The sequence below is a fragment of the Tetrahymena thermophila genome, assembly GCF_000189635.1.
Source record: "Tetrahymena thermophila SB210 genomic scaffold scf_8254683, whole genome shotgun sequence".
Taxonomy (NCBI): domain Eukaryota; phylum Ciliophora; class Oligohymenophorea; order Hymenostomatida; family Tetrahymenidae; genus Tetrahymena; species Tetrahymena thermophila.
In genome coordinates this window covers 386-25573 of record NW_002476449.1, presented here as the reverse complement: position 1 = coordinate 25573, position 25188 = coordinate 386, and the positions used below count along the sequence as shown (strand labels likewise).

At 20.4% G+C, this 25188-nt stretch overlaps 8 protein-coding genes across 8 annotated transcripts in view; all 8 read right to left on the bottom strand. All coding sequences in view use genetic code 6, as the record gives it.

The window, feature by feature from the left end:
* TTHERM_01399660 (REJ domain protein) overlaps positions 1 to 735 on the bottom strand; it is a gene marked incomplete at both ends in the record, with an annotated part of 2459 nt that extends 1724 nt beyond the window's left edge. Inside the window, 2 exons of the mRNA XM_001013424.3 lie at positions 1 to 322; positions 517 to 735. The exon at positions 1 to 322 is cut by the window's left edge and continues 198 nt beyond it. Of these exons, the coding sequence (XP_001013424.3) occupies positions 1 to 322; positions 517 to 735 (541 nt within the window). The remainder of the gene's footprint in view (positions 323 to 516) is intronic.
* Positions 736 to 4024: 3289 nt separating this feature from the next.
* TTHERM_001399617 (transmembrane protein, putative) lies at positions 4025 to 4504 on the bottom strand (the record flags this gene model as incomplete). The annotated part of the gene is made up of 1 exon (XM_012796962.1): positions 4025 to 4504. The coding sequence occupies one exon, from the start codon at positions 4502 to 4504 to the stop codon at positions 4025 to 4027; it is 480 nt and encodes a 159-aa protein (XP_012652416.1).
* Positions 4505 to 4806: 302 nt separating this feature from the next.
* TTHERM_001399608 (transmembrane protein, putative) lies at positions 4807 to 5337 on the bottom strand (the record flags this gene model as incomplete). The annotated part of the gene is made up of 2 exons (XM_012796961.1): positions 4807 to 5128; positions 5297 to 5337. 2 exons carry the CDS (start codon positions 5335 to 5337, stop codon positions 4807 to 4809), a joined length of 363 nt encoding a protein of 120 aa, XP_012652415.1.
* A 1717-nt stretch (positions 5338 to 7054) lies between these two features.
* On the bottom strand, positions 7055 to 9597 carry TTHERM_01399600 (transmembrane protein, putative; the record flags this gene model as incomplete). Its single annotated transcript, XM_001013420.2, has 3 exons — positions 7055 to 7224; positions 7285 to 7526; positions 7592 to 9597. The coding sequence occupies 3 exons, from the start codon at positions 9595 to 9597 to the stop codon at positions 7055 to 7057; spliced, it is 2418 nt and encodes an 805-aa protein (XP_001013420.2).
* Positions 9598 to 13357: 3760 nt separating this feature from the next.
* On the bottom strand, positions 13358 to 15004 carry TTHERM_01399550 (cyclic nucleotide-binding domain protein; the record flags this gene model as incomplete). Its single annotated transcript, XM_001013418.2, has 7 exons — positions 13358 to 13448; positions 13650 to 13739; positions 13984 to 14073; positions 14213 to 14302; positions 14452 to 14541; positions 14699 to 14788; positions 14955 to 15004. The coding sequence occupies 7 exons, from the start codon at positions 15002 to 15004 to the stop codon at positions 13358 to 13360; spliced, it is 591 nt and encodes a 196-aa protein (XP_001013418.2).
* A 1673-nt stretch (positions 15005 to 16677) lies between these two features.
* Positions 16678 to 19383, bottom strand: TTHERM_01399540 (hypothetical protein). Its single transcript, XM_001013417.2, has 10 exons — positions 19299 to 19383; positions 19185 to 19240; positions 18737 to 18910; positions 18585 to 18674; positions 18379 to 18468; positions 18226 to 18324; positions 17954 to 18145; positions 17779 to 17865; positions 17601 to 17687; positions 16678 to 17447 (listed from the first exon to the last, which is right to left on the bottom strand). The coding sequence occupies exons 1-10, from the start codon at positions 19356 to 19358 to the stop codon at positions 16904 to 16906; spliced, it is 1479 nt and encodes a 492-aa protein (XP_001013417.2). The 5' UTR covers positions 19359 to 19383; the 3' UTR covers positions 16678 to 16903.
* A 694-nt stretch (positions 19384 to 20077) lies between these two features.
* Positions 20078 to 22704, bottom strand: TTHERM_01399520 (hypothetical protein; the record flags this gene model as incomplete). The annotated part of the gene is made up of 11 exons (XM_001013415.2): positions 20078 to 20441; positions 20533 to 20619; positions 20707 to 20793; positions 20885 to 21079; positions 21152 to 21241; positions 21306 to 21395; positions 21511 to 21600; positions 21657 to 21758; positions 21834 to 21917; positions 22180 to 22235; positions 22294 to 22704. The coding sequence occupies 11 exons, from the start codon at positions 22702 to 22704 to the stop codon at positions 20078 to 20080; spliced, it is 1656 nt and encodes a 551-aa protein (XP_001013415.2).
* Positions 22705 to 23297: 593 nt separating this feature from the next.
* Positions 23298 to 24776, bottom strand: TTHERM_001399519 (oxalate/formate antiporter protein; the record flags this gene model as incomplete). The annotated part of the gene is made up of 5 exons (XM_012796960.1): positions 23298 to 23391; positions 23618 to 23707; positions 23995 to 24084; positions 24353 to 24442; positions 24706 to 24776. 5 exons carry the CDS (start codon positions 24774 to 24776, stop codon positions 23298 to 23300), a joined length of 435 nt encoding a protein of 144 aa, XP_012652414.1.
* Between the last annotated feature and the right edge of the window lie 412 nt (positions 24777 to 25188).

Genomic DNA, 25188 nt, shown 5'->3' with positions numbered 1-25188 from the left:
TTGTGCAATTATATAAAGTTGATTCTCTATATTAATTTTGTTGGCATATCATTTTACATTAATATACTTATTGAATGAACTCATAGTTTGCTGCACAATTGTCACATTATTTATCTTGAGAACATTATGTGCAATTTGTTATACAGGGGTTGCACTACTAGGCCATGGTTTACCAATTAATAAATGTGAATTATCCTATTGGGCAAATCATTTTGCAATATTATTATGAATTATTATTTGGGTTTGTAGTTTAAGTATATCCACTAAAACATTGAGTACAACTTAAATTTTAATTACAATTAGAGCATCCTTGATAACATTGCTATTTTAGGGAAAAATAAAATATTTGATTAAGAAGTTAAATAAATTTAAAATTAAAAATTGCTTTAATTTAAAAAACTAAATTTATAAAAAAATTATCTTAATTCTTAAGATAAAACTAATTAATATTTATAATTTTATATTTCTAAAGTAGTTAGAAATAATTATTTTGATAAAATAATGGAAAATAATTACTGCGCATTATTTTGTTTGAGAATTATATCCATATCCAGAATAACAGTTACTGCAGTCATTAGGTCCAGTACAGGTTTGGCAATTAGCAATACAAGATCTGCACTACTATGTCATGTAAGTATTTTCAATCACGAAATTGTACTATCCCACTGCACAATTTTTTTAGCAGTACTGTAGGGCGCTATTGTTTGGATTCACCATCTAAGTGTATCCACTCATGCATTAAGTACAGCTTTATTTATTTTAGCTACAATTAGAGCATCCTTCAACACATGTTAATTTCTAAAGTAAAGAGTATAATTAATTAACGAATCAAAATAGATTTGAAGTTTTTAAATTATGGAAATAAAAACAATAAAAGTTTTTAAAAATAGAATTCAATTTCATGATAAAAATATATCAAGTTTATGTCTGTCTTTAATCTAACTAATTTCAAAAAATCTTAACTTCAAATAATTAAAAATTAAATTCAATAAAAAAAAGTAACATTACAATACATAATTTTTATTGAGAATCAAAATAGTATCCAGTAATACATTAGCTGCATTGATTTTGATCAGTACAGATTAAGCAATTGCTAATACAATTTTAACAATTTTACGTAAGAGGATTTTAACCAATAAAATGAGTATATTATCCATTTGGGCAAATTCTATTGCAAATTTATTAATTCTAATTAAAATGACTAGAAATCATGTAATTAAATCCACTTAGGCAAGAATTTTCTTTGCAGTTTTAACCATCAAGGCAATCGTAACACCCTTCTTGACACTTTTATTTTAATTAAAAGTAAGCAAATAAAAAGATATGAATTTTTAAAATTGCAGAAAATAATTTTATTAAACAAAATTAGGAAGGTGGAAGGGTAGCTGAATGCCTATTTAAGTATTACCTAAAGTAATACAATTATTCTTTAGAAAAAGCAAATATTAATATCATTATTTTTTTGCCTTCCTCTAAAATCGAATTAAAAAATAAAAAATATTTTAAAGAAGTTTGCAGTAAATAACTAAACTAATTTAATGATCAACTTTTGATAATTAGAGTAATTAATTATTTAACTAATTTTGATAGTTATATTTTATTTTTAAAAAAATATCTTTTGAATTCAATTAAATTTCTAAAATACCTGAATCTATTAAAGCGTTATTTAAAATATATAAAAATGAGCGTTTCTAATAGAAGGATTATTGATTATAATATCAGCTGAGTTTTAGTAGTTACTAAAAGTTATACTATCATCAAAACTGGCACTATACATAAATTGTTATGCGTCAATACAAGACCTACCATCAGATGAATTTAAATCTGATTAAATTACTTAACCGCTACTACCTTTAGTTTACAATTTTGATTATGCAATAAACATTGGTGATTTCATATATATTTTGTAATAAATAGCTTTAAAAGAAGGACTTTTTTTTAAAATAAAATAAATAAAATAGAATTTTTTTCAAGAAAAAAAAAAGAGATACACTTATTAATATAGGATATTAATAAATACTCCATTAGGATTCTATGTTATAAGGCTATTAATTGAGCATATATTTTAACCACTTTGTACAAGGGGATTATTTATACTACTATATGACCCAGTAATTAAGTTATATTATGCTGAAATCAAATTTATTAGCAAAAGCAGATCTTATAAATTAAAAATAAATTTATTAAAAATAGATATGATATTTTATTTTATTTACAAAAAAACTTTTAAAGCAGATTGCCTTTTTTGAGGTATTCCTTTATTAACATTTAGTTTTTTTTTTTTTAATTTTTTAATTAATAAATAATTTATATTTTAAGCTGAATATGCTTCAGATTTATAAATCCCTCTTTAAGGCGCAACATAAAAAACAAGTAAATTTCTTTTATAAGATAACTTAATATTGATTGAATCCCCATCCTCTAAATAACATAAATCCTAAAACAATACAGATTGATAATCTCAAAAAATAATTGATTTTTATATATCTTAATTTTTAACCATATGCGCCTACCTTTACTAAGACTTCTAGTCCTGAACAGGCTAAATAACTATAAAAATCACATTTTTTTTTTCAAATAAATATTCCTAAATTAATAAAAGAGCAAGTTCTTATATTTAAAATAAAGATAAAATAAGCTATAGAAATTATATCCCTTGATATAACTTGTTTAGTTCTTGAGTAACGAAACAAAAAAAAAACAAATAATTATCTAACCAGTTTATCATATTTATTTTATTTTTTTTAGTGGGAATCAAAACTCATTATTGTATTGCTCAGTATATTAACAGATGATTTAATTTAATTAATTCGTCACAAATACGTTTTTCCTTAATAAATAACTAAAATTATGAATTTTAATTCTTTCTTTTCTTTTGCTTTGAATTACTTGGCTCAATCTAACTATTTGTAACCTTGGCAGATTTATAACATAAAAAGAAAATATATCTGTTTGTTTTTAAAATTTATTATTAAGTTAAGAATCTTCACTTTTATATCTTTAAAATAAAATATTATATTGACTAATTGAAAAAAAAATGTTTATTTATGTCAATTTTCTGTAAAAATTTTGAATTTTATATTATTTATATTAATTCTAAGTTCTTTATTTATGAGTAAGTTAAAGATACCTCATTTATTAGTACTAATAGGAAAATAGATAAATAATTAAAAGAATCTGCCTATTTCCAGCTCAATAAACATACATTTAATAATAATACTCCCTTTTTTTAGCTTACAATTTTGCTGCTGAGATCATAAAAATTGAGATATTCGAGAAAAGAAAATGCTTATGGTTATTTTCGACTTTTTAGACTATAAAATTCAAAAGCTTTTTTTAAAAAATGAGTATGAAATTTATACATCATATTCTACATTTCCTTAGCTTCATTTTGTTTTTAGTCTTAAACTGATAATCATGATAACTTTAAAAATATTTTGCGTTTAATGATTGTAATAAACGCCATCAATCTCAAATAATAATAATTCATGCACTGCCTCTTTAAAACGCTCTACTGCCACTAAACACGAATGATGATGCCTGTTTAAAATTAAAAACTTTTTTCTTCTTGATTAAAGTTTTTATCATAAATGAAATAAATATTCAAAAGTAAAAACTGTTTCGCAACATATATAGATTATAAGATATATGCCTTTTATCAGTAATAATAAAGAATAAGCCAATTAAATTAAATTGAATAAATTAATAAATACATACATTAATACATACACACATTAAAATAACATATATACATTCAAAGAAATTTCTTAGAAGTTAATTTAATAAAAGATAATAATTAAACATCAATTTTATTGATATATTTAATATGCAAATTGATAATTTCAATTAGTTTTTTTGCATTTTTCCTTTAATTTGTTTAAATTTTTTTTTTAATGATTTTCCTTCTTCAATTTATTAAAAGATTCAAGCTTATAAATCTAATCATTTTTTCTTTTATTTTTGGTTAGAGAATTTATTTATAATCAGAGCATTATTAATTAGATCAGCAGGCATACAAAAGCGATCATAATTTTACTTCTACCAAATGTTTTACTTAGAGGGCAGCATTTTTAGACTTTTTAAAAAACTTTTATTGTTAGAACACAAAAACCACAGGGCCAAAAAATTATTTTTTAAAAAAATTGAAAATTGTATGCCCTCGTTGCATATATATATATACTTTTCCCTTGTAAAAATTGCCACTACTGAAAAAGCAGGATTCAGCATGCTAAAAATCTAAATCCAAATAATTCAGATAGATCTCTATCTATATTTTAAAAATTCGTACAAAAAGCATGTATAAACATAATAATACTATGAAAACTGAAAAAAGAACTAAAAAAAATGGCTGAAAGTAGAGTAAAAATGATGTTGACTAAAACTAGCACTAATGGAAGAGAGGATATAATATTTGAATTTACTAAGAAATATCATTAAGAAAAATGATTGAAACACTCTAAGCTTCTGTACAAGCCTAATAAAGAGCATATTATTTATCCTACATTTAATTCTACTAAATATATAAAATTAGTGAAGAGAAAGTAAATCATCCTCTCAAAAAAAGTTTAGTCCTTATTTTATTGATGATACCTGCTGATGCAGCAATTACAAAGAATAGCCTGATTAGCAACTGTGTAGATAAAAGCATTCATGTAGCTTAACTCAATTTATTATGAAATATATTATATAAATCTTAGGATTGAATTAAAGCCATTTATCAAATTATCTATTTCAGTTTAATTAGCGCTGCTTTTTGGTATAGTTGTCTTAAAGCTATCTATACCCAAACATCCATAAGTGAAAATCTCAATTTTGGATTGATGTTTTCATTATTGCTTAGAGCTAAAGTGTGGTTTTAAACATTTGAAAAGTCCAAGTAATAAAAACCTATAAGATTATGTTTTAGACACTCAATAGCATCAAGCTGAAGGAATAATTAATATTTAGAGAAATGTTATAAAAATAAGCTATATAAACTAAAATTATTTTGTCTTTTGAGTTACATTAAAGGCCATTAACAGTTTCTAATCTGAATTCAGCTAAATCATTTGTTAAAGGCATATCAAGCCTATCATAAGTCATAAAATTTTAAATCTGAAGCAGGTTCTATCTGATTAGTTTAATATTGCTTAATAATATAAATGAAATATGAGAGAGTAGATATGCAAATAATTAAAGTAAGGATTGTAGCAAATATAGTTAGTTCCTTTGTTTCTTTATTAACCAACCATCTATGCTAAAATTAAATTATGAAGAAAATAAATCCAATTTTAAATTTTAATTTTTTGTTTTATACCTTTATAGAAATACAACTAGTATTTTCCTGTTTTTTTTCATGATTATAAATTCAAAAAAAGATTTGAAGTACTTTATTAGAATATGAACTCTTTAATATAAAAATCATGCTTGAACTTTTGATTTCATCCAATAATAAAGGATTTTAGAAGAGAATACAAAATAAAACTAGCTTATAAAAATTAAAAATAGCAAAAAGTTTTGGTTGAGGAAACATTTACTTATCATTTTGCCTTAAAATATTAAATTATTTAAAAATATTTTTATAATTTAAATCTAAAATATTTATTTAAAAAACTCCTTTTTGCATATTATCTCTTGGAGCTATTGATAAATAAATCTAAAAAAATAAATTTAAACTACTTAAAATATATATTATTTGCTTTGGATTTAAATAAAATTAAATAAAAGATCAATTTAAAGTTAATTTAAAAATTATTTTAGTTATAAAAGTTTATGAAAAACAATAAATTATTTGTATTAAACCCGTCTAGCTCAGTCGGTAGAGCGCCAGCCTTTTAAGCTGGTGGTCGAGGGTTCGAGCCCCTCGGTGGGTGATTTTTTATTTTATTGCAAATCATTATTTTATAATCAAACAAGAAGTTATTAAAATTTTTTTTAAGGAGTTTCAATTAAACCAAAACTAATTTTAGAATAACTTCATTAAAACACCCAAAAAATTGAATTTATAGTTATAAATAAACCCGTCTAGCTCAGTCTGTAGAGCTCCAGCCTTTTAAGCTGGTGGTAGAGGGTTAGAGCCCCTCGGTGCGTGATTATTTTTAGTATAAAATTATAGTTCTATCAATTCAAAACATCTTTTTTCTATTTTTTTATATAAAAATATCATTCAAAGTAATTTATATATTCATTCATTCTTCTGTTTAAATCTAAGGTTTTTATCTTAAAGTTTCAATAATTGAAAAAAAATGAGAAACTTAATTAATATGAATTTAAGATTTCAAAGAATGTGATAAAACTTTTAAGTTAAATCTAAATAAAGATTATAGTCATTAATAATTAATTTAAGCTTAAGAGAGTTTTCTTCAAATAAAATGAAAGATTTGAAAATTTTAAGATTGTTAATTAATTAGATAGAATATCAATAAAATTTTATAATATTTAAAGAAAATATTAAAAGTATCAGCTATCATTAACTATTTTCATGAGATATTAAAATTTTAGCTATTCAATATTTTATTAAAATATTACTTGGAATTATTGATAGGATATCTATCTATCTAGTAGGAGTTTTGCATTTATTGATTAAAACGAGTTTTATATAAAAAGTATTTAAATTCAAACTAAATTCCAATAAAAATATTTAAACAATAAGAAAAAAAAATCAATTAAATAAATTTTCCATATCATACAAAGCTAATAAATTAGCTTGCGAAAATAAACTAAAATAAAGTACTAAATCATATAATAAATAATTTAATCATATTTCTATCATAATGCTGTCAGTTCTTTTCATTCATTTGGCTCTTTGGTTTAATTTTTTTAGCACGTCTTAATCATTTATATAATTATTCCTATTTTAATAAATAAAGATATCATAAAAAAAAATGATTTTTTAGTAGGAATTCAAAGTATGGAAATTGATTAGCAATAAACTATATTTTATTTTTGAATTAATAGAATTAATAATTTAAATCAAAATAATAAAATGTTTAAAAATTAATTACCTTAGATAATGTTTTAAATAAACAAATTTCATAAAGGTAATAATATTATTAACAAATTAAACATATTTTTATCAATTTATATAACTCTTTTTAAGCGAAAATATAATTCTTTAATCTAAGATACTCTGATTTGAACTATTCTGATTTCTATTTAAGAATTTTACTAAATTTTCTTCCATATATTTTTCTGATTATAAAATGGCAAGCTAACTTTCGTAATGGCTTAGATTTTTTTCTTTTTCTGGTTAATTAATTTATAAGAATGAATAAATATGAAATTTAAACAAATATAAAATTTTACCTAGTTATTCAAAGCTCACATTCATATTATTTAGATTAAGATCTAAAAAGCTTGATGAACATCCAATAAGTTGCAGAGTTGCTAATTGATCTTTAGTTAGTATCATCATTACTGCTTTTTTCAAAAATATGATATCCTTTATAATATTCATGATATTCATTTCTTTAGCAATTTATTCTTCAATCTATCTGAATGATTAGTTATCCAACTCCTTTACTTCACTACTTGGTTTTTTGAACAAACTTTTAAAAATTAATAAATAAATAAAGATAATCAATTTGCTTTCATCAAATTTATAATTTTTTACCTCATTCTAAATAAAACATCTTAGATTTTTGTTTTCATGTTCTAATTGTAAATATTTTACATGTTTTAAATGTAAAAATTTTAATTCAATTCTGTTTTTTTATTTTCTTAACTAATTTTTGTGTCAATAGATGGACGCTTCATAGAATTTACAAAACTTGATGGTACTTTTTTATTAGAGGAAATCTCAACAATTTTTTCTTTTTAATTTTCTATTCTTGTATTATCGTCATCTGGTAAATTTTCAATGATTGAATCCACTTCTGTGTAAAATTATTGATTTTATTCTGTCATTTATTATTAATCTTAATTGTTTTCATGATTTATTTCTGATTTTTAATCTTCTTATGTAAATTATATATGTCGCTATATCTATTCTTAATTCCTTGGAGATTATCTATTTGGAAATTAAGGAATTTTTTATTTATCAGACTATCGCTAGCAATTAATTAAATTACTTATTTTTCGATGTTAATTTAGTTAGAAGATTTCTTTTTAAAGGCAGTAACTGTTTTCAGACTAGGAATCAAAGATAGACTTCATCTGATAATTACTATTTTACAATTTAATATTTGATGATTATTCTACAATTGAGTTTGATTAAGATGTTCTTTATAGATTTAATCTTTTATCTTTATTTTGTAGCTAAAAAATTATTCTAGAATTAATTTCATTTTTATTTTCCTCAAAATCTTGTGAGATGCATTCACGTTATATTTTTTAATTAAAATCTACTGGTTCCAAATTAGGATTATTGCAATTATTATTATGTTTTAAATCGTCTTAAAAACCCAGATCGAGGGATTTCTTTTATTTGTAAACAAATGCTGGTACAAATAATGGTTTTATGGGTAAATTTTCTCTCACTTCAGTTGTTTCTTAATTTTCAATAAATTTAATTTCTTATGATTCATATTATGGACTATCTAATTATTTAATTAGCTTACAACTTTACAAAATTTTAATGTAACTGCTTTAATACATATTTCTGAAGAAAAGCATAAAAAAGTCTTTTTTGATAGAATTCTATGAGAAATATCTTCCAAAAATACCTAAAATCATTAGTAGTGTAAAAATACTGTTAACAGAAGCTAGCACTTATGGAAGAGTAGGATATTAGATTTAAATTTACTAAACTATTTCATCAAGGTAAATTACTGCTATGCTATAAGCTCCTGCACCGGTTTATTAAAGAGCATATTATTTATCCTATACCTAATCCTATTAAGTATATTATATTGGTGAAGAGAAAGCTGATTCTCTCTAAAAGATTGGTCCTTGTTTTATTTATGTTACCTGTTTCTGTGTCTTTAATTACGAAAGAATAGCCTAGTTAGCAACTGTGTAGATAAAGGCATTCCTGTAACTTGACTCAATTTGTTATGAAGTAGTATTATATTATGAAGTAAATAGTTTAAATCTTAGGATGGAATTAAAGCCATTTATCAAATTATCTATTTCAGTTTAATTAGCACAGTTTTTTGGTACAGTTGTCTTGATGCTATCTATATCCAAGCATCCATAAGTGAAAATCTCGATATTCGATTTGATGTTTTCATTATTGCTTAGAGCTAGAGTGTAATTTGAAACTTTCGAAAAGTCCAAGCAATAAAAGCCTTCTAGATTAGGGTTTGTACATTCAATAACATCGAGCTGGATGAATTAATTAATATTTGGAGCACTGTAATAAAAGAAAGCCATATAAACTAAAAATGTTTTATCTTTAGAGTTACCTTGAAGGCCATCGCCAGCTTCGAATCTGAATCCAACTAAATCATTAGTTAAAGGCATATCAAGTCTATCATTAGTTATAAAACTTTAAGATCTGAAAGCAGGCTCAATCTGGTTAGTAGCGTATTGCTCCATAATATAAATAAAATATGTAAGAGTAGAGATACCAACAATTACAGTAAGGATTGTACCAAAGAGAGTTCCTTTGTTTCTTTATTAGCCATCAATGTTAAAATTAAATTATGAAGAAAATAAGTCAAATTTTGAATAAACCATCTCTATTTTTATGTTTCTTTCTAAGATTTCAATTTTGATATTTTTATTTTACTGAATTTAATAATAAAACGAAAATAGAGCAATTATTTAAAGAATTTAGTTTTAAAAGATTTTAATAAATTAACTTTTAAATTTTAATTATAATCAAAATATATTAAAAACTAAAGTGATTGCAATACAATTTTTAAAGTACATTTGACAAATATTACTTATAAAATAATGTAGAGTATTCTAATTTGGTTTAAATTAATTTTTTACTGTATACATTTTTTTAAGCCATTGATTAAATAATAAGATTTTATTAATTTTTACATAGGAATATGTATAGTTTATTTATATTTAGGGTAGGTAATTATAATTTATTATTAAGTTGGAGAAAGACCTATTTTTTTATTAAATTTTGTAATCTTGTAATATCATTAATAATTTTTAATGATTGAGTCCCTCTGAGTAACATGATTTATTTTATTCTTTTATTTATTATCAATCTTCATGGTTTTTGTGGTTTATTTCTGATTTTTAATATTCTTGCAAGCAGATAAAAAAATTGCTAATTTTATTCTTAATTCCTTAGATATTATCTATTTGGAATTTAAGCAATTTCTAATCTATATGAATAACGTTAGCAACTAATAAGTTACTTATATTTCGATGTTAATTTAGTTAAAATTTTTCGTTTTATAGACAGTAATTATTTTCAGACTAGGAATCAAAGATAGGCCTTTTCATTAAATTACTATTTTGTAATTTAATATTTGATACTATTCTACAATTGAGTTTTATTCAGATCTTATTTAAAAATTTATTTTTTGATCTTTTTTTAAAGCTAAAAGATCATTCGAGAATTAATGTTATATTTTTAATTAAATCTACTGGTTTAAAATTAGGATCATTCAATTATTATTTTTTGTATAGAATAAAAACCATAATTAATGGATTACTTTTATTTATAAACAGCGCGCTCTTAGAAATAAGGGTTTTATTAGTAAATTTACTCACATTTCAGTTTTTTGTTAATTTTCAATAACTTTAATTTCTTATGATTCCCATATTGTAGAATTTCTAATTATTTTGTTAGCTTGCAACTTTAAAATTTTTAAATTTAATTGCTTTAATATATATTTCTAAGAAAGCATAAAAAAGCCTTTTTTGATAGAATTCTTATCTTCCAAAAATACCTAAAATAGTTAGTTGAATAACAATGATATTGGCCAAAGCTAGTATTTATGAGAGAGAGGATACTATATTTAAATTTACTTAATAATTTCACCAAGATAAATTATTGCAACGCTAAAAACTCCTGCATAGATCTATTAAAGAATATATTATTTATACTATACTTAATCCTTCTAAGTATATTAAGTAAATTATCTCTAAAAAATTGGTCTTGTTTTATGGATGTTAGTTACCTGCTCCGGTGCCTTCAATTACAAAGAAATACCTGATTAACAACTGTGTAGATAAAGGAATTCTATAGTTTAACTCAATTTATTATGAAACTATATTATATTATTAAGTATAATGTTTAAATCTTAGGATGGAATTTAAGTCACTTATCAAATTATCTCTTAACTTATCGAATTTTTCTTAAAACATTAACATGTAAATAAAATATTTATTTAAAAACTACTTTTTTCTTATTATCTCTAATAGTGATTAATAAAATAAATTTAAAATTTAAGTTATTTACAATATTTTAAAAAACTTTGGTTTCGAAAAAAGTAAAAAAAATGATCTTTTCAAAGTTAATTTAAAAATTATTTTAGTTATAAAAGTTTATGAAAAACAATAAATTATTTGTATCAAACCCGTCTAGCTCAGTCGGTAGAGCGCCAGCCTTTTAAGCTGGTGGTCGAGGGTTCGAGCCCCTCGGTGGGTGAAATTTTTATTTAAAAATGAATAGATTGTTTTTGATTTATAATCATTTTTGATAGATATTATTTATAATACAGATTTTAAATAAAATATCAGTAAAATAAAAAAAAAGATCTATTCAAAGTTAATTTTGAAATGAATTTAGTTATAAAAGTTTATGAAAAACAATAAATTATTTGTATCAAACCCGTCTAGCTCAGTCGGTAGAGCGCCAGCCTTTTAAGTTGGTGGTCGAGGGTTCGAGCCCCTCGGTGGGTGAAATTTTTATTTAGAAAGGAATAAATTGTTTTTGATTAATAATCATTTTTTATAAATATTTTTTATTATATAGATTTTAAAACATTAATTTTATGATTTTTTATTCATTTTTTATTTATCATTTTATTTTTTTATCAATTTATTTGTTTCCAAAATTTTCTTAGAAAGATATAATTGTGTGTTGATTGTTGTTTGAAATCATTTAAAGTGGTTTTTATTATTCTAAATATTTGATTGATGCGGGTATACAAAATTTTGTCTTTAAATAATAATTGAATTAAATACAATAATTTCTCAGTAATTTGTCAATTAGCTTCTTTAATTTAATTTTTTTCCTCTTTTTCCTATCTTTTTATTACAAAGAAAATTAAACTTTCTAACCTATTTAAAACTTAATCTAAGGTATTTAATTTTATAAAATTTTATTATTTATTTAAAATAATAAATTCTTTTAATTATTAAATAAAATAATATTTATTGCTAATTCATTTCGATGCTTTGAATTCCTTATAAGAAATTATTTTAATTATGATATCAATTTATATCTATTATAATAGGAATAATTACATAAATGGTTAAGACATTCTAAAAAAATTAAATCAAAGAGCCAAAAAAATGAAAAGAACTGTTAAAGTTATGATAGAAATATGAATTAATTATTTATGATTTTAGTTAATGCTTTATTTTAGTTTTGCTCATTCTTATTAGTGTTGTTTTAAATTAAAAATAAAATTAAAATCATTGATCTTATTTATTTTTATTTAAATATTTTTATTGGAATTTAGTTTAAATTTAAATACTTTTTATATAACACTAGTTATAATAAATTAGTCCAAAACTCCTACTATATAGATAGATATCCTATCTAATTGATATTCTATTAATATTTCCAACTAATAACTTTATCTTTAATGATTGAAAATCTTATTTTTTAATAGCTATTTAAAAATTTTTTCATTTTAATCTTGTGTCAATAAAAAAACTGAATACAATAATTCTTTTAATATGATGAACGAATGTAAAATTTTATAAACTAAGATATATAGATAGATACTTATTTTAAATAAGAATAGAGTACTAAGTTATTTCATAATATACAATACTTCTTTATTTATTTATAAATATTTTTTAATCTATAACTTTTAGATAAAAATCTTAAACTGAAATAGAAGAATGAATAGATAAATAAATTTGAATGATATTTTCTTATTATAAAAAATAGAACATTTATTTGCTTTGAATTTATAGAAACTATAATTTTATATTAAAAAATAATCACCCACCGAGGGGCTCGAACCCTCGACCACCAGCTTAAAAGGCTGGCGCTCTACCGACTGAGCTAGACGGGTTTGATACAAGTAAACTTTAATTTACTATGAACTTTTATAGCAATAGTAATATTTGAAATTAATATATAATAGATATTGGCAACATGACTGTGTTAGTAGAATAAAAAAATTTTTTGACTTTTTTTACTTATGAGAAAGTGGCATTAAATTTTTTTTTAAAAATTACTGTTTTCTGAATAAAATATTATGATCAAATGAATAAATTTAATTTAAAAGTACAAAAATAAAATACAAGAATATCTATATTCTTCAAACAATTAATTTAAATTTATAAAATATCACAAATTTATTGTATTTTCAACAAGTCTTTTATATTTATAAGCTTGATTAATTAATTGGTATTTTTCTTCATAATTAATCTAATTATATCTTTTAATAAATATAATTTAAAAGCAAATTTTAAAATTAATTATTAAAAAAAAAATAATTTTTATTTAAATTCTAGCTAAAAAATGATACCTAAAATGTTAACTAATAAAGAATTCAAGTGAGTAAAAATAGATGATTTCTATATCAATTCGTTCTTCTAAAAAATAAATTATTTAATTAATTAATAACATACTTACTTACCTTATGATGAGATTAAAAATAGAGAGTCTATTACAATTTCTTAAAGCCCTAATTAGCGAATATGCTCCTTAAAAACTAATTTAATTGCTTCTTTTTTAAATTAAATTAAAAAAATTAATTAACTTAAATAAAATAATTTGTAAATAATTAAACGTCAAACAATTAATAAATAAATAAACCATAAATTTAAAATTAAAAGTATTAATTGAAAATAAAATAAATAAATTAATAAATAATTTTAAATATTCTAGAATTGTATTGAACAAAAGTATGATTATTTTTTCATAAGATCTACATTCTTTTAAAAGAATAAAAATAAAGAGTTTATATTTACGAGAGATTGAGGTTAAGAATTTTAAGATTATTACACATTAATAAAGCAGAACCTAAACTTACTGCACCTTCGTCATGAATTTAATTACCTCTTTTTTAAAAATAAATTTAAATATTTTAAAATTTTATTGAAAAATTAAATTTTTAATTGCATAAGTTTATTTTAAAAGGAAATTTAAGAATGAATAATAAATAAATAAATAAATGAAGAATGTTTTAAATATTATTACTAGATATTTAGTGTTAAATTTTATAAACTAGCACTCTTAGATAAGTTAGAACCTAAAGCTTATACACCATAAGCACCAAGCGTATTACCGCTATTATTAAATTTTTAATAAATATATTAGGACTTTAGGTAAAATGATAATTTGTAATAAAATTTATTAAGTTCAGCTTTTAAAATCTTAAAAAACTAGAAAATTATTTTTGTCTATTTTAAAATAACAAAAAAAATATATATATTTACTGAAGTTGTAATGATAAACTTGAAAGATTACTGCACTTTTATATGGCAGAGCTTAAATCTAACACACCCTAAGCACTGATTTAATTACAGCTTTTTATGTATTGCAAAAATAATTTAGTTAAAGAACAAAAATACAAATTATATCATCAATTTAATATAAAAAATGATAATTAAGATTAAATTTAAGAGTTTAATCATTTTTAAGTATGCCCTAGAAGTAATATTTGATAAAAAAATATATTTTTACTTCATGTTGAGTGATAAATTTGTTAATTTAATACAATTTGCTAGAGAATTGCCTAAAGTAGATGCACCCTAATTAGTAATTTAATTGTCACTTTTTATATTAAAGATAAAGAAAAATAGATAAATTAAAAATATTTAAATATTTTAAATAAAATTTATTAAAAAAACAATAAAATTTAAAATAAAAATTAGATTGAAAAAAAATTATTTTGCTACATCAAGCTTTTTAAATAAATAATAAGGAATAATTTTTTTACAAGAGGTCAAGTGCCAAAAATTGTAGATTAGTGCAATTTTCTAAAGCCATAGAAATAGCTTAAATTCCTATATCACAAATTAAATTTTTCCTTAATTTAATTTGAAATAAATTATAAAAAATCTAAGAAAAAAATAAAGATATGATAAAAACAAATTTCAAATCAGTGTATAAAATTTAGAAAAATACATTTAATTAAAAGAAATAATTAAAGAAATTTAAAATATCATTAATTATCATATAAAAATAAATAAATAAAAACTCTATGGCAAAGTTTTTACGCTAGATTTAATATCAAATTTTAGACATTAGTGCATTTTGCTAAAGCAGAACCTAAATGAGAAGATCCTTGTATGTCTATTTAGTTCCAACTTTTAAGATAAATATATAAATTTTTAAGATAAAATAAATAATTAATTAAAACTAAAATATATTGTTAAGAATATAAATAATACAAATATGTGAATTCTGTAATAATTATAAAATGTATTTTAGAATACTTGTTAAAAATATTAAAATCCTTTATTTTAAAATTTAACTAACTATTCAAAAAATCAAGAATTTTTATATTATATACTTAAGATTGATCTCAAGCTCTGTGTAAAGAGATAACGTTTCACAAATTAAAAACTTTTTTTATTAAAAAAATAAATTTAAACTTAAGATAGAGAATATATATTTGAATTACATCTTCTAGTTTTCGAAAATATTATTTTTCTTATGTCATTTTTTTTGAATCAACAATCAAATTTTTATTAAGCCAAAAATTACAATTAATAAAATATAAAAGAAATTGATTTTTATTTGTATTCCAGTGTTTAATACAAGAGAGTAAGTTTGTTTGACACCAAATATTTCTGTATTAATATTATAAAGTTATTCCTTATAAAAATCAAGCTTACCATTTATCTTAGTACAATTAACAGATATAATTTTGTAAAAGTTCAAAACAAATTAAAAATTTTAGTGTTATTTAAATGATTTTAATTTTTAAAATCTTCTTAAAAAACAGCTAAATTTTATTTTATTGATAGGATTTTTATATTAAAAAAATAATTTTTTTTAAATCATAAAAAATAATATTTATTATTTTTTTAAATCAATTTTTTATCTCATAACTATCAATCTTTATGATTAATTATCATGAGTATCAATGAATAAATATGTTAATATGAATACTTATTAACATAAAATTTTTATAAAATTATAATATATGAATATAGACTTAGTTTTTTAATTTTTTATGCAAGAAAATATCTTTTTTGTTATAAATTGATAAGATTTAATCATGTTATTCAAGTTGAAAAAATAGAAACAATTAATTTAAGTTTCGTAGGCATTTTAAAAATAAATATAAAAAAAATAATTATGAAATAGAAGAAAAAAATATTAATCATTGATATTATAATCGTTTGAAATATCGCATCTCATGATTTCACAAACAGTTGGTGATTTTTCAGATGCAGGAATAACTTTATTTAGATAAAAAATGATCATTGGTAATTTATAATTTTTTTAAGTCATAATTTTAATCACTTCAAACAAATCCTAATTAAATTTATAAGATTTTAAAAAAATTAGAAGTAACTACAACTTATTTTTTTGATGAACATTTATTTGGAGATATGCAAAAGTATATTACTAAATTTTAGCATTAAATATACTAAATACTACAATAATTTTTAGTAATAGAGATTAATATAATATTAAATAAATTTATATGCTGTAAATCCTCATAAATTCTCACTAGCAAAGATAAATTTTCACCATATTTTATAATTTTTTTAATTTAATAAAAATACAATATAATTATTAAAAAATAATCCTTTAATTATAATATGTATGGTATTTATTGAATATATAGAGAGTAGTATAATTAATTCGCTGTGATATCTAAAAAACTAAAGGATTCTTTGATTGATCAACTTTATTAAATTAATATTTAATTTTTCACTATTATTATTTGGACTGATGGTCATCATCTTACTGCTTTTAATCTTAATATTCTTAGTTAGAGCCATCTTGCATAGCATTATCATCATATTTATCAGCAGCATTGTGCTCTTCATCATACTTTTTTTCAATATATTCGTCATCTTAACCACTATCTCCAAAACTAATAGCATCTTCAATATTAGATAAATTTTAGTTTTCATTATATTCGCTTTCACTTTGTTGATTAAAGCCTTCTAAATAACTTTAATCTGAATTTTCTTCTTGTTCATTATTTGTTTATTCATTATCAACATAAAAATCACCTTGCTTTGAATTTTTATTATTTTCATTTATTTGATCAATTTCATTGGAATCATTTAATTTTATACTATCCTATTATTGAAGACAACTTTTTTCCTCTAAAGCATAAAAAGCTGGAAACGTTAAATAATCTGTTTATGTAAATTCTGTATAAAGTAAATGCTAAGTAGAATAACAAACCATTCTTGGCATTTTCAAAATTTTTCTTTAGATCTTCTCAATATTATGTTTTTCCTCACTGTTATATATATTTTAATGTATTATTTTATTGATTTTTAGAACCACAAATGATAGAAATATCTATGAATAAGTAAGTAAGTAAAAAAGAAAGAAAGAAACTGATAATTCTAAAAATTATTAATTAATAAATTATTTTTTATTAATTTTTTACCTTATAAAAATATCTAATTAGATTAGATTTCTATAATTTTTAATGTGAAAAAAAAACTCTTCAACATGCTAATCTTTTAGTTCAAAACTAATTTATTTAAGTTAGTTTTATTAATTAATTAAATAAATGTTGGAATTTTTCTTTAATCGAATAATTTGTCAGTTAACAATATATTTACTGTACTGAAAGAGATAATTTCAATAGATTTTTACAAGCTTAAAGGGCTAATCCAACTTAAGATAAACATACTCCATCAAGTTACCAACTATAAAAATAATATTATTAAATTTTAGTGAAAATATTTTTAAGATATTAAAAGAGAAAATAAACAAAATAAACTTATCAAATCATACTGGAAATCCAGTGAAAACTCTTTAAGATTCGTTAAATTCGATAAAGAAATACACAGATCATAATATCCTTTAGAAGTAAGTTTTGTATTAGTTTATATATTATAAGTATTGATTTTCAATATTTATAAATTAACAGATTTAGCTAAATTAAAGCCTAATATAGATAAACTATTGTCGCTTAAAAAAGCATTACTTTTTTAATAATATAATTTATAAATAATTTTATTTATTAAGTAAAAATGTTAATCTTAGATTAAATTTTATCAAAATACCTAATTGAAATACTCAATTTTTACAATTTTTAGCATTTTACTAAAGCAGATCCTAAATTTTCTAACAATTCATCGCTAATTTAACATGTGTTTTAAGGGCTATATAACCATAAATATATAATATATTTGTTAAAATATGTTTATATTAATTACACAAATGATATCACAAGCTTAGTAAGCTTTGGGCACTTTGAAAAAGCAGTAGCTATTCTTGATAATCCTTCACCTCTTAGATAAACTTCCCTAATTTAATTGATAAATAATAATTTTTTTACAAATAATGCAGAATAACTTAAAGTGTTTTTAAAAATATTCAATTAAAATTATTGAAATTAATAGTTTAATAAACTGTAACTTACCATCCAAAAAGATTAAATATTTGAAGATTTTTACAACCTTTTATAATAGAAGCAATTACAACTCCTTCTTTTTCTCCAATGGTTCTTTATCTTTTGTTGTGAAATAATTAGAAATTTTTTAAAAACTAGTATTTCAAATAAAAAGAATTTACGATAAGTCCATTTGTAAAGCGCATAAATACTTGCATTTCGTTATACTGGCTCCTAATATAGATAATTACTTTGAGATTTAAGTTTATCCATATAAATTTAGACTTAAATATTTGAGATTGGAGCACTTTTCTATTTTAGAAGCTATTATTGGAAAATCATCTTTATTAAGATTTCTTTATAAATTAAAAAAATAAATAAATAAATAAATTTAATCTTTAAAAGAAAGAGGCAGGAATTAAATAATTATTAGTCAATTCAATGATTTAAATAATTTTAATAAATTAGAAGAAAATCATAAAAAATATTATTAAATTGGCTTAAATAAAATCCATGGTTGTAAAAAAATAATCTTCATAATGCTAACAGAATAAATTTATTTTAAGGAGTGTGTGATAAATAATTTATATTTTTGCAGAAGTTATTAAAAAATAATTTATGAATTCTGACTCAAAATCAAGGTTGAGATGCTTTATTTATTCAAACAATAAATTTGCTTGTATAAACTTTTTTTAAAAATAAAATAGAATTAATATTAATAAATTTATGAAAAAAAGTAAAAACATCTTATAGTTCAAGAAATGTATTTTATTTTAAGACCAAAGATTTCTAAATAGTTTTCATTTTTGTTTTATTTATTAATTTTTATTAGTTTTTTGGTGACTAATAAAAAATTAGTTTCTTATTTTTCTAAATATGACTTTATTACGTATTCAAAAACCAATATAATTTAATAACAACTATTTTGTGTTATTTTTTAATTTATCTTTGATATTAAATTAAATAATTTATTCTTTAAAGTAGAATTAAATAGCAAAAATCAATATTTTGAATTTTTACAATATAAATTTATGGTACAACATGTATTTACTGCATTTAATATTTTTATAAATTCTATGATATTTCGATCTACTTCCTCTGATTAAATTTTTGATTTATTTATGCTTTGGTTGTTAGGTAAAAAATTTTTGACCTAAATTATAAAATAAATTTAATTAATTCATGACATAAAATATATTTTGAGAAAACTAAAATAAATTTATATCCATATATTTAGTTAGTTAGTTAGTTAGTTAGTTAGTTAGTTAGTTAGTTAGTTAGTTAGTTAGTTAGTTAGTTAGTTACCCTTTAATTAATAACTTGATTTAATTTATTTGGTAAGGATTTAAATATATATGTAGTTATTTGAAGTGTATTTTTCATTAGGTAGCATGCTACTCGTAAAATTAAGATAATAAATAAATTGATTTATAATTTATATAGTATTTTTATTTTGCTAACTTAAAAATTTGTTTAAAATTAATTTTATGTTTTTTTATTTTTTTAATTTTATTTTTTATTTATCAATTAAAATTTTAAGAAATTATTAATACTATAATTTTATTCATAATTTATTTTTAAATTAAATTTTTGTTTTTTTTAGATTTAAATTTATTTTTTATATTTTTATTTTACATTTATAAATATTTTGTTTTAAATTTATAATTAATTTATTACTCATGTTGTATTTATTCTTTTTTTGTTTAAAAATATAGAATGTGAATAATTATATCACAGATTTAAGCTTACACTTTAATCACATATATATTGTAAATGCTCATTAATTAAGGCATTCCCTAAGTATCTTTTTTGCCCAAAAAAAAGTGCCATATTCTTGGCATTTTTAAAATTTTTCTTTCTATCTTCTTCCTATTAATTTCTTAATCGCTATATATTGTATAAATAAAATATAAGTAAATAATTAATTAAGAAACTGATAATTCTAAAAATTATTAATTATGTTTATTAAACTTTTTACCCTATAAAAAGATCTAATTAGATTAGATTACTATAATTTTTAATGTGAGAATAAAACTCTTCAATGTATTAATCTGTTACTTCAAAACTTATTTATTTAAGTTATTTTAATTAATTCAATTAATGTTGAAATTTTTCTTTAAGCATATAATTTGTCAGATAAAAATATATTTACTCTACTGCAAGAGATAATTTCAATAGATTTTTACAAGTTTTTAGAGCTAATCCAACTTAAGATAAGCATGCATTATCAAGTTCCCAGCTTTAAAATTATAATTACAACATTTTAGCCCAAAAAAGTTTTATTCAATATTTAAGGAAAAAATAAGTAAAATAAACCAATCAAATAATACCAAAAACCCAGTGAAAACTCTTTGAGATTCCTTAAATTCGATAAAGGAACACACAAATCGTAATATCCTTTAGAAGTAGGTTTTATATCAGTAGGATCTCTATCATAAGTATTTATTTTCAATACTTTTATATTAACAGATTTAGCTAAATTTAAGCCTAATTTAGATAAACCATTGTCACTAAAGCAATTATCACTTTTTAATTTTATAAAATTTATAAAAAATTTAATTATTAAAAACGTTAAACTGAAAATTTGATCTAAATACCTAATATTAAGACTGAATTCTTACAAGCTTTAGCATTTTGCTAAATTAGATCCTAAATTTTCTAAATCTTCATCGTTAATGGCATCTGCGCTTTTAATTTGGTTGAATAAACATAAGTATATAAAATATTTTTAAATGTATTTATATTAATTACCATATAGATATCATAAGCTTTTTAAGATTTGGGCACTTTGATAAAGCAGTAGCTATTCTTGATAATCCTTCACCTCTTATACTACTTTCACTAATATAATTTATAAATAATAATGTATTTACAAATAATAAAAATAACTTAAAGTATTTTTATAAATATTAAATTAAAATTATTAAAATGATTAGTTTAGTAAAATGTAGCTTACAATCCAAAAAGATTAAATATTTGAAGATTTTTACAACCTCTTATAATAGAAGCAATAACAAATCCTCCTTTTTCTCCAATTTCTTAAAGCCTTTTATAGAAAGTTTTACTTATACTAACTAGTATTTAAAATAATTAATAATTTACGAAAAGTTCATTTACAAAGCACATAAATTCTTGCATTTGGTTAAGCTGATTCCTAATATAGATAATAACTTTGGGCTTTTAAAAATTTTTCTATTTGATTGGCTATAAAAGTTTATAATTAGATAAAAAAATAAAATTTTATACCATAAAGATGATTAAAATTAAAATATTTTATACCAAAACTAAAGATTTAAATATTTGAGATTGGAACACTTTTCAATTTTAGAAGCTATTATTGGAAAATCATCTTTAGTAAGTTTTCTTATTAAATTAAAAAAATAAATAAATAAATTTAATCTTTAAAAGAAAGAAGCAGGAATTAAATAGTATTTAGTCAATTTCAAATTAAATATTAAAATTCTAATTTTAATAAAATTAAAGGAAAGTTATAAAAAATTTTATTTTAATGGCAGTAATAAAATAATTATTATAATACTAACCAAATAAATTTATTTTAAGGAGTATGTTTTAAATAATTTATATTTTAGCAGAAGTTATTAAAAAATAATTAATGTATTCTGACTCTAATTCAAGGCTAAGATGCTTTATTTATTCAAAAGATAAATTTGCTTCTATAAACTTTTTTTTTAAATAAAATAGAATTAATATTAATAAATTTATAAAATAAAATAAAAACTTTTTTTAGTTCAAAAAATTCATTTTTTTCTAAGACTGAAGATTTCTAACTAGTTTTCATTTTTGTTTTTTTATTGATTTTTATTAGTTTTTTGAGATATTATTTAATTGCGTACTTAATAGCAACTATTTTAAGTTATTTTTTAATTAATTTTAATATTAAATTTAATAAATAATACTTTATAGTAGATAAATAACCATAATCAGTATAGGTATTTTTACAATATAAATTTATGGTAGAACAACTATTTACTGCATTAAATATTTTATAAATTTTATCGTATTTAGATCTTCTTCTTCTGATTAAATTTTTGATCTATTTTTCTATCTATCTAACTATTTTTCTATTTTAATTGTTTATTGTATATAACTTAGAAGTATTTTTTTTTTCTTTAATAAATAAATTATTCATTGGCTTTTAGATTCAAAATTTTTCTCAGAAATTATAAAATAAATTTAATTAATTATGTGCAATATATTTTGAGAAAACTAAAATATAGTTTATATCCATATAGTTAGATACCCTTTATTATTAATAACTTGATTTAATTTATTTAGCCAGGATAAACAAAAAATTTAAATAAAAAGTGATACTTGATTTCTCCCTGAGGTTTTATTTAAATCATGGTATCTAATTAATCAAGATAAATAAAAAAAGGATAAAAATATGATTGATGCATAATATTTAAGATTAAAATATAACTGGCATATAGAGTTTGGCATTTATATAATTTAATAAGATGTAATATAACACTAAAAGTTTCAAATTTTTTGATCGTTTTTGAAGAAACCAGAGAGTTTGCTTAAGAGCATTTAATTTTTTATTTTCTATAAATAATTTATTTACTTACAAAAATATGAATGATATTTATAAATATAATAAATAATAAAATCTATCTATATTTATATTTTAGGTTTAAATTTTTTTCAAAATATTATATTATAAAATATATAATATTATTCAAACATTTTATATTTATTCATCGTTTTTTCACCAGTTTTTTATCATTAGAAACCAATATTAAAGACAACTAATCTTTTTGATTTACGACACTTGCTTATTACTTTGAATATTTATGATTCATTCAATGGTTTATAACTATTATAATAAATTTGTGTAAATTATTAATAAATATCAAAATAGAATAAACTTTTAAATTAAAAATTATTCTTTAAATTAATAAATAAAATAATATTAGTTCAATAAAAAAGATAAAAAAATAAAATAAATAAAAGCTATCAAATAAATTCAAAGAGCTTTTTTGTTTTATATTCATTTTTTTTGTTTAAAATATCACAATCTAAAACAAATAAACTGTTTTTACCGAAGGTAAAGTGTCAAATTTGAGAGATTAATGCAATTTGCTAAAGCAGAACCTAAGCCTGATGCACCCATTGCACCAATTTAATTGTAACTTTTTAAATATTGAAGAAAAAATATATCATTAAATAGTTAATTAGAAGGAAAAAATGAAGAAAAAATATGAAATAATAAGATTAATTAATTAATAATAAAAGTAAAATTTGAAAATAAAATGATGAGCTAAATTAACAAAGAAAGAAAGAAAGAAAGAAAGAAAGAAAGAAAGAAAGAACAAAAAAGCAAGCACAATAAAAAGAAAAATAAAAAAGAGCTTTGTTGTTTTAAATTAGTTTTTATAATTAAAAATATCACAATCCAAAACAAATAAACTGTTTTTACTGAAGGTTAAGTGTCAAATTTGAGAGATTAATGCAATTTGCTAAAGCAGAACCTAAGCCTGATGCACCTTCATCACCAATTTAATTGTCACTTTTTAAATATTGAAGAAACAATATATCATTAAATAGTTAATTAGAAGGAAAAAATGAAGAAAAAATATGAAATAATAAGATTAATTAATTAATAATAAAAGCAAAATTTGAAAATAAAATGATGAGCTAAATTAACAAAGAAAGAAAGAAAGAAAGAACAAAAAAAGCAAGCACAATAAAAAGAAAAATAAAAAAGAGCTTTGTTGTTTTAAATTAGTTTTTATAATTAAAAATATCACAATCCAAAACAAATAAATTGTTTTTACCAAAGGTAAAGTGTCAAATTTGAGAGATTAATGCAATTTGCTAAAGCAGAACCTAAGCCTGATGCACCCATTTCACCAATTTAATTGTAACTTTTTAAATATTGAAGAAAAAATATATCATTAAATAGTTAATTAGAAGGAAAAAATGAAGAAAAAATATGAAATAATAAGATTAATTAATTAATAATAAAAGCAAAATTTGAAAATAAAATGATGAGCTAAATTAACAAAGAAAGAAAGAAAGAACAAAAAAGCAAGCACATTAAAAAGAAAAATAAAAAAGAGCTTTGTTGTTTTTAATTAGTTTTTATAATTAAAAATATCACAATCCAAAACAAATAAACTGTTTTTACCGAAGATCAAGTGTCAAATTTTAGAGATTAATGCAATTTGCTAAAGCAGAACCTAAGCCTAATGCACCCATTGCACCAATTTTATTCTTACTTTTTAAATATTGAAGAAAAAATATATCATTAAATAGTTAATTAGAAGGAAAAAATGAAGAAAAAATATGAAATAATAAGATTAATTAATTAATAATAAAAGCAAAATTTGAAAATAAAATGATGAGATAAATTAACAAAGAAAGAAAAAAATAAAGAAAGAAAGAACAAAAAAAGCAAGCACAATAAAAAGAAAAAGAAAAAAGAGCTTTGTTGTTTTAAATTAGTTTTTATAATTAAAAATATCACAATCAAAAATTATAAACCAGTTTTTCATTTTATAAAATTAAAATTTTTAATATTTTTTATGAAATTTATTCTATCCTTGATTTTTAAAATTTATTTTTTTTCAAAAATAATGATATGTTAAGCTTTCTAAAAATTAGCTTTATT